This window comes from Salvelinus sp. IW2-2015, linkage group LG30, assembly GCF_002910315.2.
Source record: "Salvelinus sp. IW2-2015 linkage group LG30, ASM291031v2, whole genome shotgun sequence".
In the NCBI taxonomy this organism is placed as follows: Eukaryota; Metazoa; Chordata; class Actinopteri; order Salmoniformes; family Salmonidae; genus Salvelinus; species Salvelinus sp. IW2-2015.
The window spans coordinates 7,376,188-7,395,246 of NC_036869.1; the positions used below are offsets into that span (position 1 = coordinate 7,376,188).

Sequence of the window (19,059 nt, forward strand, 5' to 3'; positions counted from 1 at the left end):
GGCAGGACTCCCATACTCACGGGAACCGTATCCTGACACCTGCTATTGTTTTGTTTGTGGCTCTCTGGTAGATAAAGGAACAGGTGAAGGGGGGTTGAGAGGGGGACAGGTGCGTCACACTTCTCTGGTTTCGCCTCTTTGGTTTCATCAGTTCAGCCAGTACTGCCTGGGAGAGAGGGAGACACAGAGAGAGAGAGAGAGAGAGAGAGAGAGAGAAAGATAGGGAAGTGCGATGAAGGAAAGGATTTGCTGGTCTTGTGAATTGCAGAGTCGAATTCTTTCAAACGGTGCTGCAGAGAGATAGAGAATATTACTGAGGGAGAGGAGCTGGAGACAAGATTACATCATTCATACGCACACAGAGACATACACTGGAATATTACTGAGGGAGAGGAGCTGGAGACAAGATTACATCATTCATACGCACACAGAGACATACACTGGAATATTACTGAGGGAGAGGAGCTGGAGACAAGATTACATCATTCATACMCACACAGAGACATACACTGGAATATTACTGCTTCAGACACACACACAGAGACATACACTGGAATATTACTGCTTCAGACACACACACAGAGAGACAGACACAAATACACAAAACACACTGCACCTAAATAGAAGAGGACATGAAGACTGGCAAGAAATCCTTCATAGGTAGGAACTTCTTTCATTTCTTGTGTGATAATAAGCTTTATCTGGCAACGCCTATCCCATGGGTGACATGTTTGAGGCCATTGTTGTAGGTCTAGAACAAGTGGAGTTTAAATATAACTTTTCGTGCTTATTGTCTTCATTCAACTGTTTGTTTCTCTCTTTCAGTCTGTTCCATCATCTCTTTCAGATTCTCTTTCCTTCCCTTTTTTTTAACGTGACTTACTTCTTACGGTCTCTCTCTAAATAATTTAGTCAGGGAGAGGCAGAATTTCATATCACCTCCTGCTCCATCTATCTATCAATCACACCTCTATCTGTCCCATCACAGGTGACATAATCCACTTTACTCTTATAATCATCCCTCACCTGGTTGGTAGGGAGCAGCCAGTAATCACTAAACACGCTGAGATTATGTACGAGGGAAAAGAAAGTGACAGGAAATATCAGACAGACAGAACACTTTGTTTAAGCACACTCTGTTCTTTGAATGTAAGTGCATTCCAGCCAGCTACCCACTCATTCATTGCTTCATTCACATTTACACATCTTTAATCATGATCCATCCCATGTATGGATTAGTGAGCGAGAAACAGGGTCGTTCCACAAAAAGAGTGCCTTTTGCATCTCTTTGATATTTTAAGTAGAAATTGTCCACCAATATTGCATTTTAAAATACTGTTATATTAAATGAAGTGCCTTTTAATATAGACCAATAATTCTGAATTTTATAAAGGCTTGCTAAAGTGCGAAGATTCAGCATTTTGACATGTCCCTGCGTCAACCGTGTCACTTGTAGCAATATTTCAATTAATTTAACCCCCCAAAAAGCCCAAGTTATTTAGTTTTTCTTGACAAAGTAATTTCTGAAGATGATTATTTATTTCATGTGATTAGTCTGCCCTCATTGTACGGTCAACACTGTTACGTGAACTGAACTCTCGTTTTAATATGGTAAAACTATTATTTACATTTTTTTCAAAAGAAACAATGAACATCTAATAGGCAAAATCATTTTGTAAAGCAGGTGAGCTGGTTCTACTCTTTTTGGACATTTTCTGGTGTTTTTTGGAATACTTTTCGGGTCGAGTATAATACGCCAACGCTGTTACCCATAGATATACAGGTTAGAAATGCTTTAGGAATTTGATTATTTTTTGTGAAGCTTGCATTCAATTGCACCTCCCTGTTGCACAAAACAAGCTTCCATCCCCCCTGTCATGATGGGATTTATGGCTGGTACTGTTACAGTCAACCCTTTTACTTTCTTTGGCACGTAATATAGWATTGTTTTTATTTTACATTTTTAAATTAGGTGAAATCACAAGGTTTTTTGACCAAGTTACACTTCTCAAAAGTCAACAAACAAAGGAAGGGGGAAGCAGCATCTTGAAGAGAGAACTTGAGTCACAACACTCCCCATTGATTCATTTATTGATGCTTGTAAACATGAGTTGTGTTGTCATTTTGAATGAATGTGAGGGGTTGTTCTGTGGTATAATCCCTAGACGCTCCCCTGTACCATCCACTGAACCGTGTTGAGCTAGGTAATGCTGTGGAAGTCAGTAGAGCGTGACAGGCCTGTTGTAGAGTAGTCACCTGGCTCTGGCTGCACCAATGGGGTTGTATATATTTCCCTTTTTAGTGCACTTCTTTTGACCACGGCCCATGGGGCTCTGGTCAAAAGTAGTGCACTATGTATGAAATAGGGTGCCATTTGGAACAGCCTAAGAGAACAGACTCAGGGGGGAATTTGGCTTTGCCCATAATACAATGGCTATTGGCATTGGTCAAATTAAATATTAATTTAGAACGAATAGTAGTAGCAGTAGCTAGTGAAATGTACTAGTAATTATACTAGCAGCAGGAATATTAGAAGGTGCAGTTGTGGTAGGCCTGGTACAGTAGGTTAAGTTTAAGTTAAAGTTAAGTAACAGTTGGCTTAGACATCAATGTAGAAGCTTGAAGGACATTGYTAATAGAGTACTTGGTGATAGCACCCAGAATTGTTACATAAACTCTCACCTAAAGTGAGCTTCCGTGGCTGTTAGCCATTGAGTTGATGTTGAGTCATTGGGACTCAAAGGCACATATCCGTATCCCAGCTGACTGTGATTTGAATATCAGTCATCTCTGTTTCTGGGAATTGTAGAAGGAAATGGAGTTGTGTGTAATGCTGCCGTACAGATTGTGCTAGGATGATGAGTTAAGCCTCCTACTCACTCGGACCTGAAGCTGCATTGCCGTGTTCATTGTTCAAGGACCCCAACACCTCCAGTACTCTCGACATTGAGTAATGCCAAAGTGCCCTGAGCATAGACAGAATGGACAGCACAGTCGTAGATAGGTACAGAGAAAGAGCAATAGAAGGGAAGAGGGAGGGGTGGGATGGTTCTCTCGAGGAAATTGAGAAAAAGGGCAATCGAGAAGCAGTAGAAAAGGCAAAAATGACAGACGTGGAGAGAGATGGGATGTAGCAGGTGAGAAATTCTAGGGAATTACACTGGAGGTTCATTACTCAACCGGGCGACTGCTGGCAGCATAACGGTGGGGGCAGGAAGTCAAAGCCCTGGGYTGCATCCCAAATGGAACCCTATTCCCTACATAGGGTAGTGCACTATTGGCCCTGGTCAAAAGTAGTGCACTATGTAAAGAATAGAGTGCAATTTGGGACGTAGACCTGGACACTACCTCCCTCTCTTAGACACTCAGAATGAGAGGGAGAGGCTGGCTCCCCCACCCACTACCCACTCCTCCCCGGTGCCACGACCCACCTAGAGTGAGTGGTGCGGGGGAGGCCTGGATGTGCGCCCCCCTCCCCTGGTGGTTCCTTCAGCCCAGCAACAGCAGCAGGTTAACCAGCCAGGTGGGGGTCTAGCAGGCTGTGTGAGTCATCACTGCACAGCAGGCCCTGCATTCCCACCAGATCCATCCAAAACAGATGCAAATGGAACCCTACTCCCTTTGTGCACTGGGGGCCCTGGTCAAAAGTAGTGCACTACAAAGGGAATAGGGTGCCATTTGAGATGCATCCATGGGGACCTGAACCAGCAACACACTGCCTCGGATGTAAATAATAAACTAAAACATCCGTAGGAGCAGAACATAGAGAGATAGCCAGAAACAAGTAGCCAAGACAACGCGAAGTAGTAACGTAAAAGAAGACAGTCAGGCTGGGGACTGGGGTTTAATAACAGATAGTACTAACAGAGGCATTTATCAGCCGCTGCTGGCGAGGACAGAGGTCCTTGGTGAGTAGTGACTCATCATGGGTAGTATTCACCAGCGGAAATGTTGCCTATACTACCACCTGTCTGCTTGGCATGAATCAGACAAAGAGATGGTGGCAAATTAAGGGCTTTTTTTTAGGATTGGGAGGATGCTAAATATAACCGTTAAAGCCGTAATGTGGTGTTGTTGTGTGAAATAGTGTTGTTTAATGAAATAGAGAAAGGTCATCTTTGACTGTTAAACATGCAAAGCTTTTAAACTGTAGATTCAGCACCTCTGATTCACCACACGTTTCCATTGCCATAAAGCATCTCCAAAAGCACACTGAACACAAGTTGCAGGCTTTGAATGACTAATTTGTCAGAAGGAGAATCAGATTGCAGCCAAACCTGGATAGAAGGGAGTTCCCCCATGTACACATTGTAATCCAGATCCTCTCTTTTGGTCATTGTAATGATGTGCGTACACACTAGGAAACCTCGTGCTGGCATTATAGTAGATGACAGATGGACAGGGTCTAAGCATTATTTGATTTTGGAAAATACATGGACATCAGAACTTTTGTGACACAGCACAGTGGAAAAATATATGGCAATTAGAAATACAAAATATACTGTGTCCGTAAAATGTATATATAAACTGGAAGTAGAAGTCTAGGTGTTGTTTCATTAGTTTACCCTAATTAGGGAAGGGGTGATAGGGTTAGGGAAAATAATAAAGGAAAATATATTTAAAATAATAAATATATATGTTGTATACATACAGTACAAGTCAAAAGTTTGGACACACCTACTCATTCCAGGTTCTTTATTTTTTACTATTTTCTACATTGTAGAATAATAGTGAAGACATCAAAACTATGAAATAACAAATATTGAATCATGTAGGAACCAAAAAAGTGTTACAAAAGGACTCCATTGTAGTCCCCTCCAAAAGGACTACAATGGAAATAAGCTTTCGACCTTGGTGTTATCCTTGATGATTTTCTTAAATTACATGTGGAGTCTTCACCAGCTGGAGTGCCCTTATGTATGTATGGCACCCTATTCCCTGTAGTGCACTACTTTTGACCAGTTGTGCACAATATAATGTAGGTAATATATAATGTAGGTAATATAGGGCCTCATTTGGGACACAACCCAGGTCTCAATGTTGTGCCATCTGATCCTGACAGTGTGTAAATAGATATTTGCTGGGAATGTATACTACCATAACTTGACATGACACGATTAGCTGTTGTCTTCACACCATTTTGCCTCTTCATGTACTTAGCTTGGCAACATGCTTCCTCTTATATAGTAGGAACTATCGGTCAAATTCAGACCCGAGATGGGACATCCTTCGAAGTATGCATGACTATCACATGCCATTGAGCAAGCAAAACATCCCAAATGGCACCCTATTCCTTACATAGTTCACTACATTTGACGAGAGCTCTATAGGCCGTGCTCAAAAGTAGTGTGCTCTATGGGGAATAGGGTGTCATYTGGGACATAACCTAGGAGTTACCCCTGACAGTTCTCTATTTTGATCCTGCGGTTTGTTTTAATGTTTTGATCTGCACTGTCACTGTATGCATAGGTCCATAACTGGGCCTTATGTCAGGGAAATGGAGAGGCCATTTTGCAAACATCAGGGTTAGGATTTGATGGTGTATTGTAGAATATAATGTCTTGCAGAATATAAAWGAAAATCACTTTTTTGTTGGCATATTTTCATCTGCATTTGAATGTTYCTTGCATTGACTTGCTTCCATCCTTTCATAAGAACATATTGGATATTTGCTGATGATTTAAACAGGGAATTGGTTACAGAACTTTAAAAAGTTTAATCTTGAAATGCCTTTCTCCAAAAATGGGCCTCAGGATCTCGTCACGGTATTTTTGTGCATTCAAATTGCCATCAATAAAATGCAATTGTGTTTGTTGTCCATAGCTTATACCAGCCCATACCATAACACCACCGCCACAATGGGGCACTCGTTTCACAATGTTGACATCAGCAAACCGCTCGCCCACACGACGCCATACACATGGTCTGTGGTTGTGAGGCCGGTTGGACGTACTGCCAAATAGTCTAAAACGACGTTGGAGGCGGCTTATGGTAGAGAAATKAACATTCAATTCTCTGGCAATAGCTCTGGTGGACATTTCTGCAGTCAGCCTACCAATTTCAGTGGTGTAAAGTACTTAAGTAAAAATACTTTAAAGTACTACTTAAGTCATTTTCTGGGGTATCTGTACTTTACTATTTATATTTTTGCCAACTTTTACTTTACTACATTCCTAAAGAAAATAATGTACTTTTTACGCCATACATTATCCCTGATAGCCTAAAATACTTGTTACATTTTGACAGGAAAATGGTCCAATTCACACACTTATCAAGATAACCTCCCTGGTCATCCCTACTGCCTCTGATCTGGCGGAYTCACTAAACACAAATGCTTTGTTTGTAAATTATGTGTTGGAGTGTGCCCATGGCTATCCTTCAATAAAAAAAATTATCATCAATTATGCCGTCTGGTTTGCTTAATATAATGAATTTGAAATGGTACATTTTAGCAATTCCATTTACTTTTGATACTTAAGTATATTTAAAACCAAATATACTTTTAGAGACTTTTACTCAAGTAATATTTTACTGGGYGACTTTCACTTTTACTTGAGTAATTTTCTATTAAGGTATCTTTACTTTTACTCAAGTATGACAATTGAGTACTTTTTCCACCACTGGCCAATTGCACATTGTGTTGTGTGACAAAACTGCACATTTTAGAGTGGCCTTTTATTGTCCCCAGCACAAGGTGCACCTGTGTAATGATCATGCTGTTTATTCAGCTTCTTGATACGCCACACCTGTCAGGTGGATGGATTATCTTTGCAGAGGAGAAATGCTCGCTAACAGGGATGTAAACAAATTTGTGCTCAACATTTTTTGAGAAATAAGCTTTTTTGTGTGTGTGGAACATTTATGGGATGATTTATTTCAGCTCATGAAACATGGTGTGTTTATATTTTTGTTCGGTGTGTTTATATTTTTGTTCAGTGTATTTTTGAGGCTGGTGACAGAAGTCTGTTTAGGATCAATGCACCTGTTATTCCATTATAAATTTTTATTTTATTTATCCGTTATTTTACCAGGTAAGTTGACTGAGAACACATTCTCATTTGCAGCAACAACCTGGGGAATAGTTACAGGGGAGAGGAGGGGGATGAATGAGCCAATTGTAAACTGGGGATTATTAGGTGACCGTGATGGTTGAGGGCCAGATTGGGAATTTAGCCAGGACACCGGGGTTAACACCCCTACTCTTACGATAAGTGCCATGGGATCTTTAATGACCTCAGAGAGTCAGGACACCCGTTTAACGTCCCATCCGAAAGACAGCACCCTACACAGAGCAGTGTCCCCAATCACTGCCCTGGGGCATTGGGATCTTTGTTTAGACTAGATGAAAGAGTGCCTCCTACTGGCCCTCCAACACCACTTCCAGCAGCATCTGGTCTCCCATCCAGGGCCTGCCCAGAACCAACCCTGCTTAGCTTCAGAAGCAAGCCAGCAGTGGTATGCAGGGTGGTATGCTGCTGGCAATGATCCAGAGTGCCTTTAATCCTATCGGTTCKATCGAGATTACAGCCAACCGTATCTTTCCATTGGTAGAAAAGGGGGTTGGGGAAGCGATGTTCAATCTAGCGCGCTCCACCTATGTGCTGCTGCGCGCCTCCTGTCATTCCCCGCCTCCTGCAGGCAAGAGATGGAGCTGCGGAATCCCGTGACATCACTGCCTCTGACAGTTGCTTGGTAACCAAGTGACGTCAGTATGCCGCTCCTCCTCAAACCACGTGCTCCGTATATAACGCCTTGCCGCCCTGCGCCCTGGATAGGCATTTTGGACTGACCGTGTTCGCAGGCAGGACTCTCTGTAGCCAGTGCGCAWGAAGTGGAGCAATTGGTACTAGAGCAACCAGCGTGTCTTCTCCATAAAGGGGCTTTCTACTGGCGCTGTTTTACAAGTGGATACATATTTTTATTCACCATGGCTGTAACCAAGGCTCCATGTGACTTGTCTTATTGCAAAATGAGAGGAATTGTGTCAGTCCTCACTGGTAGGCATAATAATCAGTTATTTCTGTTAATCTAAGTTCAATTATTTTATTTAGAATTTAGCTTCTACATTGTGGTTTAATAGTATGCATCAATATTCTTTGGATTATGATTTGTAGATGGACTGTAGTCTCTATTGGTGTGTGGCTCCTTTACTCATGTCCATGTTTGTGATATAGGCTTTGAGTGTTATTTTTCACTATGCGACACGGCGGTTCGCCAAAGGAATAGTAATATTTTGTTGCATAACGACTAAATTTGGCACATAATGCGTTATAACGGGATCCATTCCAAATAATTTTTGAACCTCTGAAACATTTTAAAATGAAACTTTTGAACAGATTTAGTATAGGCATACGGCTATAATTTCTAGACTGTTCACCGCACTGTGATGAAATGTAAGCTGTTATCCCAGGTAGATAGTAGACGCCTATCCATGGCCCTAGTTCTGCAATGGTGTAGTTTAGGTCTGATGAAGGGCTGTGTTAAATCTGTGACGTTGTGTTCTCTGGGCGCCCAGCTGACATAAATACTTATTTTTGATTTGCAGCTTTCATCAAGGAGAGGAAAATTGGACTTAACGACTTCATATCGAGGCTGGTGTCAAACCCACATATGTGTCAACAGTAAGTATTATATGGAGCACTTGTATGGCCAAATGAGATGTTTAGATATTATATATGAGCTACCAACTGCCAATGAAATATGATAATATTATGACAAATGACCTTTTCTGAAAGTATAGATATTTATCAAATAGTCAAGATATATGATAGGTGCGCACACAATAGGCCTCTGTGCGACATTTCATCTGCTTCCCATGGCATTAGATTAGGTCTATGTGTTTATTTATAATTGTATAGGTCTACCTAGGTCAGTGTAAGCTACTGTACATTTTCAATCCAATCATCTGCACGTCACTATTCACATTCTGAGTCAAAGCAGTAATCTGGGGCCAAGCAGGCAAAGCCAGCACAAGAATAGTTATGTCATGTCAAGTGTGTTCCCGCCACGGCCTCTCCAGGGCTTAAGCATCTTTTCTGCAAATCCCCTGTGTCCCCTTGACTGGGATAACCGGGTAATTCAATTAAGCGCACACCACACAATATGGTTTGTACTCAACAGCCTAAAAAGGGGCCAGGTGGGGGTCTAGCTCAGTGGAAAATTCCCAAACACCTTGGGCTCCYGAGTGGCACAGCGGTCTAMGGCACTGCATCTCAGYGCAAGAGGTGTCACTATAGTACCTGGTTCGAATCCAGGCTGTATCACATCTGGCCGTGGTGGTGCACAATTGGCCCAGTGCCGTCCGGAATAGGTCGCCATTGTAAATAACAATTTGTTCTTAACTGATTTGCCTAGTTAAATAAAGGTTCAATAAAATATTTMAAAAATGAAATACCATCTTCAGGTGCTAGGTTGTWACAGCAGTCAGATTCTGGGCTGTTTGTGCTAGTCTGTGTGTGCTGTCTGATCCCCTGGCTTAGAACTACTTTTCAGATGGTGCTGCAGGCTACATGGTGTATAGGGAGGGGGTCAAGAACAACTGAATAGTCTCTCAGGAGTTAGAGAAGAGAGACCCTTATTTRCAGTCTTGGCCAGTTTGTATCTCATTTGGGTCAGTTATGACAAATGGAACCTTCTCTATCTAATTACTCACCATTTTACTGCAATGTCCGACTTTGAAAAATAGTATGAATCGTAATACTGGCCTGTGATGGCAATCTAAGTAGTAGACTACTGTTATAATTTAAGCACTCTAGAAAATACAATGTCAACTTAGAGAGGTCACTCATCCCTATAAAATCACAAAGTGGCAATGAGTGTATCAGTGAATCATAAGTGAAGGAGGATTCCATTCTAACATTCTCTGTTCATTCCTCAGCTCTGAAGTTGACTTCCTCAAGATCGATGAGAACCAGAATGAGAAGCTGGACAATGCTGAGCTCTTAAATCCGGTGAGCATCAGCATAACACATGCCTTGGCCACTGGGACAGACTGAGCCAAAAGGAACCCAATTCCCTTTATAGTGCACCAGTTTTTAAAAKAGCCCTATGGTAGTGCACTATATAGGGAATAGGGTGCCATTTGAATTACCAGTGTGAACTGAAAATAGATGATTTTATCCAGAGCCAAGATGGTCATTCTTAGCTCCTTCTCTCCTCCTCTGTTCTTAGATGTTACTGACCTCCCCCAGAAGCTCACTAGCTGAAGAGCTGGCGATCAAACCATGTGATTTCGACTACCTGAAAATCATCGGCAAAGGGAGCTTTGGGAAGGTGCTGCTGGCTCGACACAGGGAGAGCAACGAGTATTACGCCGTCAAGGTTCTACAGAAGAAAATCATCTTGAAGAAGAAAGAAGTGAGTCTTACTCTACTGATCTTCACCATAAAAACACACAGTCAATACTCCAAGCAAGCTGCAATAGCCACAAACAAATACAACCACTCAGTCGCTCGCTCAGTTGCTCTAATTTAAGTATTGCACTGATGTCATTGTGAGTGGTATGCTCATCTTTCTCTTACTCCCTCATCTAGCAAAAGCATATAATGGCGGAGCGTAGTGTCCTGATGAAGAATATCAAACATCCTTTCCTGGTGGGGCTGCACTATTCCTTCCAGACTACTGACAAGCTGTACTTTGTGCTTGACTACGTGAATGGAGGAGAGCTGTTCTATCATCTACAGAGAGAGAGGGTGTTCCTAGAACCCAGAGCCAGGTTCTACGCTGCAGAGATCGCCAGTGCTCTGGGATACCTCCATTCCCTGCATATTGTTTACAGGTATGAACTAAGATCCTATCATACACCACCCTCTGGTGGTGACTATATGTCATAGCACATGACAGAAAAAATACCACTCATAGAAATGTGTAGTCTTGTCCGGTGAATAGGGTCCAGTGGTTTAGAGGAAGGTAAACGGACGTAAACACTGTTTATCCACCTTTTGCATTAAAATGCATTAAGTATAGGGAGAGTTGCACTTTCCTAACCCTCTCCCTTTCTCTTCAACTTCACAGAGATCTGAAGCCTGAGAATATCCTGCTAGACTCTGCGGGCCACATCGTCCTGACAGACTTTGGCCTTTGCAAAGAGGGCCTGGCACCCACTGGGACCACCACCACCTTCTGTGGAACCCCAGAGTACCTGGCCCCCGAGGTGCTGCAGAAGCAGGCGTACGACCGAACCGTGGATTGGTGGTGCCTGGGATCCGTGCTTTACGAGATGCTCTATGGACTGGTGAGGCATTACTGATCACTGCTCTTTTCAGCATCTCTTTCATGGTTCAGTTTTCACAATGCATTTACAATAGTTATGATATCCACTATCAATGCATCCTCAATGGCACCCTGTTCCCTATATAGTGCACTTCATTTGACCAGAGCTCTATAGACTCTGGTGGGACACCGTATGTCACCATGTCAGTTATATATGTCAGTTATACACTGCTCAAAAAAATAAAGGGAACACTTAAACAACACAATGTAACTCCAAGTCAATCACACTTCTGTGAAATCAAACTGTCCACTTAGGAAGCAACACTGATTGACAATAAATTTTCACATGCTGTTTGTGCAAATGGAATAGACAAAGGTGGAATTATAGGCAATTAGCAAGACACCCCCAATAAAGGAGTGATTCTGCAGGTGGTGACCACAGACCACTTCTCAGTTCCTATGCTTCCTGGCTGATGTTTTGGTCACTTTTGAATTGCTGGCGGTGCTCTCACTCTAGTGGTAGAGCACCAGAGCAGAGGTAGCCTGACTGCCACTAGGTACCGAGATGAGATCCTCAGAGCCCTTGTGAGACCATATGCTGACACATGCACATTTGTGGCCTGCTGAGGTCATTTTGCAGGGCTCTGGCAGTGCTCCTCCTGCTCAAAGGCGGAGGTAGCGGTCCTGCTGCTGGTTTGTTGCCCTCCTACGGCCTCCTCCACGTCTCCTGATGTACTGGCCTGTCTCCTGGTAGCGCCTCCATGCTCTGGACACTACGCTGACAGACACAGCAAACCTTCTTGCCACAGCTCGCATTGATGTGCCATCCTGGATGAGCTGCACTACCTGAGCCACTTGTGTGGGTTGTAGACTCCGTCTCATGCTACCACTAGAGTGAGAGCACTGCCAGCATTCAAAAGTGACCAAAACATCAGCCAGGAAGCATAGGAACTGAGAAGTGGTCTGTGGTCACCACCTGCGGAATCACTCCTTTATTGGGGGTGTCTTGCTAATTGCCTATAATTTCCACCTTTTGTCTATTCCATTTGCACAACAGCATGTGAAATGTATTGTCAATCAGTGTTGCTTCCTAAGTGGACAGTTTTGATTTCACAGAAGTGTGATTGACTTGGAGTTACATTGTGTTGTTTAAGTGTTCCCTTTATTTTTTTGAGCAGGAATGTCAGTATGAATCACACAAGTACACTGACAATCATGGTGCATGGTTTGTATGGAGTTTGGCCAAGTAGCATGTACTGATTTTTGCTGTCTCTCTCCATAGCCCCCCTTCTACAGCCGCAACACAGCTGAGATGTACAACAATATCCTGAACAAGCCTCTCGTACTGAAGCCCAACGTGTCCAACGCAGGAAGAGAACTGTTGGAGGGGCTCCTGCAAAAGGACCGCACCAAGAGGCTGGGAGTGAAAGATGATTTTGTAAGTACCCACATACACAGACATAGACACATACAGAGCAATCCATGTACAACAAACAAATACATTATATGAATAACACACAAGGTCTCAGTATTGTTCTGTACCAGTGGATTGATGTAGTGTTTTTATCTGCCTCTAGATGGAACTGAAGTTCCACACCTTCTTTTCACCCATCAACTGGGATGACCTGATGGCAAGGAACATCACACCACCCTACATTCCCTCAGTGGTAAGTACATCTACCAACAATGTATACATGTAGTCTTCCAGGTTAACATGAGAGAGAAGTACAAATGTACCTTTTCTTGTTCACTTCAAGTAGAATTTCCATTTTTGTTTTACTCAAAAATGGTCACAAACTGCATCCCAAGGACAACAATGTATATATTTAGAGGCTGTATGGGTGTGAAATGTGAATTTGATRTTTGTGTTTTAGAGCACGTCTCTAATATAGTGCTCTGGTTGGTTGGCTTTCACAGAGCGGGCCTACGGACCTTAGGCACTTTGACCCAGAGTTCACCCACCTCCCTGTGACCTCATCTCTGTGCAACACCGACGGTCTGCTGGTGACTAGCAGCATCAAGGAGGCAGCTGGAGCCTTCCCAGGCTTCTCCTATGGACCCGCTGACAGCTTCATGTGAAGGACTCCTCTATCCACCTCGATCCTCATCCCCTCCACAGTTGAGAGGGGGAATAGGAACAGACAAACACTGCCTGGGACAATGACCACGCACTGTTAGAGCAGCTTAGGAGGGTTGCATGGCCTGCTAATGGAAATCCTGAATGACATGCCTAAGAGGCATGAAAAGGGGGTCCAGAAACTCCAGATCTTGTTGGATTGTTGCATGAGGGGTGTAGATTGCATGGGACTCTTATCTTCAACACCAATGGCCCTACCTACCCACCCACCCCAAAACTGATCCAAAGTGTGCCAAGGTGGGAAACAGAGATTATGTTTTGTACTACAGGGAGAAAGGACATTTCTCTCAAATCGATGTGGACTACGACAACTGTCGGAGATAAGAGTGAAGTAAGTGCCTGAAGTTTCAAGGCAGCGAGAACAGTACTGTACCCACAGAGCTAGGCAAGAAGAGCCGGCTGCATCAAACCCACAGACTTTCCAGTCTGTTTGGACTTATGACCCTGGCGCTAGCTGTAGAGAGGTCCATGCCTTCCTAATCTTTCTGCATATATTGAAGATGTACATGTCTGTCCGAGTCACAATGCATTTGTTATCTGTTTGTTATGTGAATGGTGGATTGCACTTGAGGAAACAAGGGTAAAGAAAATGTTTGCGTTGCTTAAGCATCCACTCTGTCTCTTGGTCAACTGCATATCTTTTCACCCACAAAATCATATCTCAAACAAGTAGGAAAACACCAGAATGGATAATGAAATTTCAACAATTTTGTTTTGGACCAAATAGGKTACTATGGTACCATCTGAACCAAATTCTACTGGTGGATAATTTTCATCCAAATACTGATAATAATAGAGCAAATGAATGCCGATGCATAGAAAGCAGACACGGAATATGTTATTTTACAAGAAATCTGCATATCATGTCATGGCATAGTAATTTAATCGTAATCTTAYCAAATAATGCATTGGTTTACTATTTTAATGGTACTGTTCATTTTACTACAGTATTTCAGTTTGAGAAATTACAAATTACTCCTTTTAAAAACACATTTTCCACTTGAATCTTTAACAAAAACCATAGTAATATATTAAGAAGCTCTAAATGTTTAACTATTTATACTCCCTATGTGAACAAAATGTTCTTGCCTTTGTTCTTCTAATACCTGCACTTTTACCCCCCTGAGACTGTGTTGACAAATTGTGTTGACATAAATGTTTGTAGACTCATTAATATATTTTTTAATCATAAATACAGAAAATGGAGTATACAGTTTTACCAGCAATAATAGGTCTTCTGCAGTAATAACACATTATATCAATCATTGTTATTCTTGCGAGTGAAAGTGATTGCTGTTTTGCTGGCAAAACACTCTAGAGAATCCATTATATTGTTATGTATATCCATTTGCATTGTGTACAGAACTCCTGCTAGATTGATATAGAAAGGAACTGYACATGTATTTCGTTTTGTAAAGTGTGCCTGTCTGTTCCAGCCATGTGACAGTAGGAGGAGGTAGGCCTGATCAATTTGTATCTATTTCTTCCCTGTTATCCTCATGGTCTGGAGACCACGACCTGAAAAGCTGTGCTGCTGCAATGACGAGAGCTTAGACTGAAATTACTCTTTGTAAACAGAGCTAGCGCCGTTCATTTACTGATGGCCCTAAATAGTGCAATAACATCGCAGGCTTGGCACGAATCACCTTTAATTGATCAGAGATATATTTTTTCCATTAGTCATCATGCCTTAAAAAATCATCCTCTAAAATGACTGAGATTATGGAAGATCACAGTGTTTACCAGATGTCAGTAGTCAAAATTAAAAAAGGGCATGAACTGATTTTATTTTATTTGGCCTTAACAGATATAATAACCTTGTAATGGCTGACAGAACAAATATCTATTCATGATGAAAATCACGTTTTTTTTATTTTTATATAGTGTAAATTGATAAAGGACTGACACTTAATTTGATATGTCACTTAAACTTCCTTGATCCTGCCAAGTCTGAAAATGTTGGTCTGCAAAGAAGTGTTGACTCTGCAGTGAATATCTACAGACCATTCTGTGGTACCGCTTCCTTCTTGTAGAAAATTACAAACAACGCAATACAGTTCTAGGTGATTTTCTTCCATATTTGGAAGCTTTACATATGTTATTTGTTTTTGTATTTTATTTCTCCATATATATTTATTTACGTCATGACACATAATGTACTGTATGTTTAAAGACCAGAGGACAAATTCCTAGTATTGATACATTAAAATATTGAATTGTAATCTMTCTGTTCAAAATGGTAAATAAAATGTATTGACCAAATTCAAATGGAAGTGTGAACCAAGTGATTTTCTGGAGGCCAGTTTGATACTGAATTGAGGAGTTTTAAGAAAATATATGGTAAGTCTTGGTAAGTAGTATGCTAAAATAGTAAGTAGTCAGTTTTAGCTGACTACATTCTATTCCAAGGAACACGTTTCCATACATTTTCATATCAATTTAAAAAAGCACCACACACCTGGTACATTTTGATTATTGGTGCTGGTCTCCTGGAAATATAGGCTACATTCAATTTTATGCACTGAGTGTACAAAACATTAMGGTTAGGTTAGGATTTTTAAGCCTTGAGACAAGGATTGTGTATGTGCGCCATTCAGAGGTTGAATGGGCAAGTCAAACTATTTACGTGCCTTTTAACGGGGTATGGTAGTAGGTGCCAGGCACACTGGTTTGTGTCAAGAACTGCAAAGCTGCTGGGTTTTTCATGCTCAATAGTTTCCCATGTGTATTAAGAATGGTCCACCACCCAAAGGACATCCAGCCAACTTTACTCAACTGTGGAAATCACTGGAGCCAACATGGGCCAGCATTCCTGTGGAACGCTTTCRACACCTTGTAGAGTCCATGCCCTGACAAATTGAGGCTGTTCTGAGGACAAAAGGGGAGGAGCAATTATATATATTTTCCACACTATTGGTCTGAAAATGTTCTGATTTGAAACGATCTGATGTGATTGGTCAAAATACCAATTATTGGGGAAGGGGGATACGAATTTTGCTGCACGACACGCGTAGTTAGTGCAATCCGGGTTCCTTAGGACGTCCCTACCCTAACCACAAACCTTTCCTATCCCTATAGAGGTACTTTGGGATTTTGGCATTGAGGCCCTTTATCTATTTCCCCAGAGTCAGATTAAGTCATGGATACCATTTTTATGTATCGGTGTCCAGTATGAAAGAAGCTGAAATTTCCACCGAGAAATGTCGGTGTAAATGATGTGCATATATATATTTTTATTTTATTTTAACTTTATTTTAAGTTGAGAACAAGTTCTCATTTGCAACTGCGACCTGGCCAAGATAAAGCATAGCAATTCGACACATACAACAACACAGAGTTACACATGGAATAAACAAAACATACAGTCAATACAGTAGAAAAATAAGTCTATATACAATGTGAGCAAATGAGGTGAGATAAGGGAGGTAAAGGCAAAAAAAGGCCTTGGTGGCRAGGTAAATACAATATAGCAAGTAAAACACTGGAATGGTAGATTTGCAGTGGAAGAATGTGCAAAGTAGAAATAGAAATAATGGGGTGCAAAGGAGCAAAATAAATAAATAAATACAGTAGGGGAAGAGGTAGTTGTTTGGGCTAAATTATAGATGGACTATGTACAGGTGCAGTAATCTGTGAGCTGCTCTGACAGCTGGTGCTTAAAGCTAGTGAGGGAGATAAGTGTTTCCAGCTTCAGAGATTTTTGCAGTTCGTTCCAGTCATTGGCAGCAGAGAACTGGAAGGAAAGACGACCAAAGGAGGAATTGGCTTTGGGGGTGACCAGTGAGATATACCTGCTGGAGCGCGTGCTACGAGTAGGTGCTGCTATGGTGACCAGTGAGCTGAGATAAGGCGGGGCTTTACCTAGCAGAGACTTGTAGATAACCTGTAGCCAGTGGGTTTGGCGACGAGTATGAAGCGAGGGCCAACCAACGAGAGCGTACAGGTCGCAATGGTGGGTAGTGTATGGGGCTTTTGTGACAAAACGGATGGTACTGTGATAGACTGCATCCAGTTTGTTGAGTAGAGTGTTGGAGGATATTTTATAGATAACATCACCGAAGTCGAGGATCGGTAGGATGGTCAGTTTTACGAGGGTATGTTTGGCAGCATGAGTGAAGGATGCKTTGTTGCGATATAGGAAGCCGATTCTAGATTKRATTTTGGATTGGAGATGCTTAATGTGAGTCTGGAAGGAGAGTTTACAGTCTAACCAGACACCTAGGTATTTGTAGTTCTCCACTTATTCTAAGTCAGAGCCGTCCAGAGTAGTGATGCTGGACGGGCGAGCAGGTGCGGTCAGTGATCGGTTGAATAGCATGCATTTAGTTTTACTTGCGTTTAAGAGCAGTTGGAGGCCACGGAAGGAGAGTTGTATGACATTGAAGCTCGTCTGGAGGTTAGTTAACACAGTGTCCAAAGAGGGGCMAGAAGTATACAGGATGTTGTCGTCTATTCAAAATAAATGTAGAGTCATGCGATGATGTGTGGTCTTCCCACCATGACTCGTTGGGAAAGCATGCAGTTTATTAGGCTACAGATTAAATAAATTATGATGAYGTTCACAGGGTGGTGAAAGTGCAAAAATGATGATGCAGGTGCTTCTACACCTGCATCGCTTGCTGTTTGGGGTTTTAGGCTGGGTTTCTGTACAGCACTTTGTGACATCAGCTGATGTAAAAAGGGCTTTATAAATACATTTGAATGATTGATTGATGAGTTTGATGCTCCTTTCAAATAAATAACAAGTGTCTTATTCTGATGACATGATCATTGATGCTTGGCTGCCGTTTGACAAATAACAATATAATCTCGCTCTTTTATCCATAAKAATCTCATTTTGTAGGTTATATGTGCGCTCTAGCCGCACTGTTGGCTAGAGCGCACATGCCAATACCATAGTGGGCACACTTGCAATATAAAGCAACAACAAAAAAAGTGAGAAAACCATTAGTAGAGTTGAAAATGCGATGGAAACCCATTTAACTTGTCTTTTTTATTCAGTACATGTGAATTTAAACGCACAAGGTATGTTTATGTGCCATACATCATCATGCACAGCCTTTTATCTGCGACAAGTCAGTCAATTTGATGGAAACATATCTAAAGTACCCCTTAACCATTTAACATTTAACATTTCAGCTTCAATGATGGGTAGTGACGTCCCAAAGATCCCGGATTGCAAGGACCGTGCACACGGCGTAACATGAATAATCAAAACTTCCTGCTAAATAGTGGTCTAACAACAGACAAAGCGGTGTGGATTCAGTACGAAGACATTCGACTAAAGCAAAAATACATTACACCAATGGTAAGGTTAAGTTTGACTAACTAAAATGTAGACCCACGGCGGTAACGATTTCAATCTTTGGAAGGGAAGTTCCAACACGTTGCGGCAATACTCCGTTAGCTAGCATAGCATCTCGAGAGAGTTGGCTAGCTAGCTAAAAACAATGCAGTTTGCTATGCGCTAGCTAACACGTTCTAGTTAGCTATGTTCCCGGTACTCAGCTAATTGCAATATATAAAACCATATTTTATAGCTTTCCAATGCCTCTTAGTTTGCTAAAATGAGAAGTCCGTTGGCTAAGTAACGTAGTAATTTGGCTAATTTAGCGGTTAGCTAGATATCTTATTTGCTAGCAATAACTGGACTTCACCTTCACAAGCTGTCCTTGACTCTACAAATGTAGAATGTTCTAGTAAGCGTGCCA

The 19,059-nt window shown here is 41.8% G+C and overlaps 2 protein-coding genes across 9 annotated transcripts in view; both read left to right on the forward strand.

Moving 5' to 3' along the window:
• The first annotated feature begins 540 nt into the window (after window positions 1–540).
• Window positions 541–13,544, forward strand: LOC111955269 (serine/threonine-protein kinase Sgk1). Of its 2 annotated transcripts, none has more exons than XM_023975443.2 (9): window positions 541–660; window positions 8,546–8,621; window positions 9,878–9,950; window positions 10,171–10,356; window positions 10,533–10,777; window positions 11,014–11,233; window positions 12,494–12,649; window positions 12,789–12,878; window positions 13,129–13,544. In XM_023975443.2, the coding sequence occupies exons 1-9, from the start codon at window positions 633–635 to the stop codon at window positions 13,288–13,290; spliced, it is 1,236 nt and encodes a 411-aa protein (XP_023831211.1). In that variant the 5' UTR covers window positions 541–632; the 3' UTR covers window positions 13,291–13,544. The 2 variants fall into 2 exon arrangements, with proteins under 2 accessions (XP_023831211.1, XP_023831210.1); XM_023975442.2 differs by lacking the exon at window positions 541–660 and adding an exon at window positions 7,773–7,997.
• Window positions 13,545–18,526: 4,982 nt separating this feature from the next.
• The window catches only part of LOC111954752 (eyes absent homolog 3), a 32,451-nt gene continuing 31,918 nt past the window's right edge, over window positions 18,527–19,059 (forward strand). For 4 of the 7 annotated variants that reach the window (XM_023974661.2, XM_070436179.1, XM_023974660.2 and 1 more), the window contains exon 1: window positions 18,531–18,656. The gene's annotated coding sequence lies outside the window, so the exon portion shown is untranslated. Of the gene's footprint in view, window positions 18,657–19,059 lie in introns of all 7 variants that reach the window. The other 3 variants (XM_023974662.2, XM_070436181.1, XM_070436183.1) reach the window with 1 other exon arrangement.

What these genes read in the sequence shown, in the direction of transcription:
- LOC111955269 (XM_023975442.2), top strand. Translation starts at nt 7,928, where the DNA reads ATGGCTGTAACCAAGGCTCCATGTGACTTGTCTTATTGCAAAATGAGA. An exon ending in AATTGTGTCAGTCCTCACTG is followed by an intron (nt 7,998 to 8,545) that starts GTAGGCATAATA and finishes TTTGATTTGCAG; the next exon opens with CTTTCATCAAGGAGAGGAAA. An exon ending in AACCCACATATGTGTCAACA is followed by an intron (nt 8,622 to 9,877) that starts GTAAGTATTATA and finishes TTCATTCCTCAG; the next exon opens with CTCTGAAGTTGACTTCCTCA.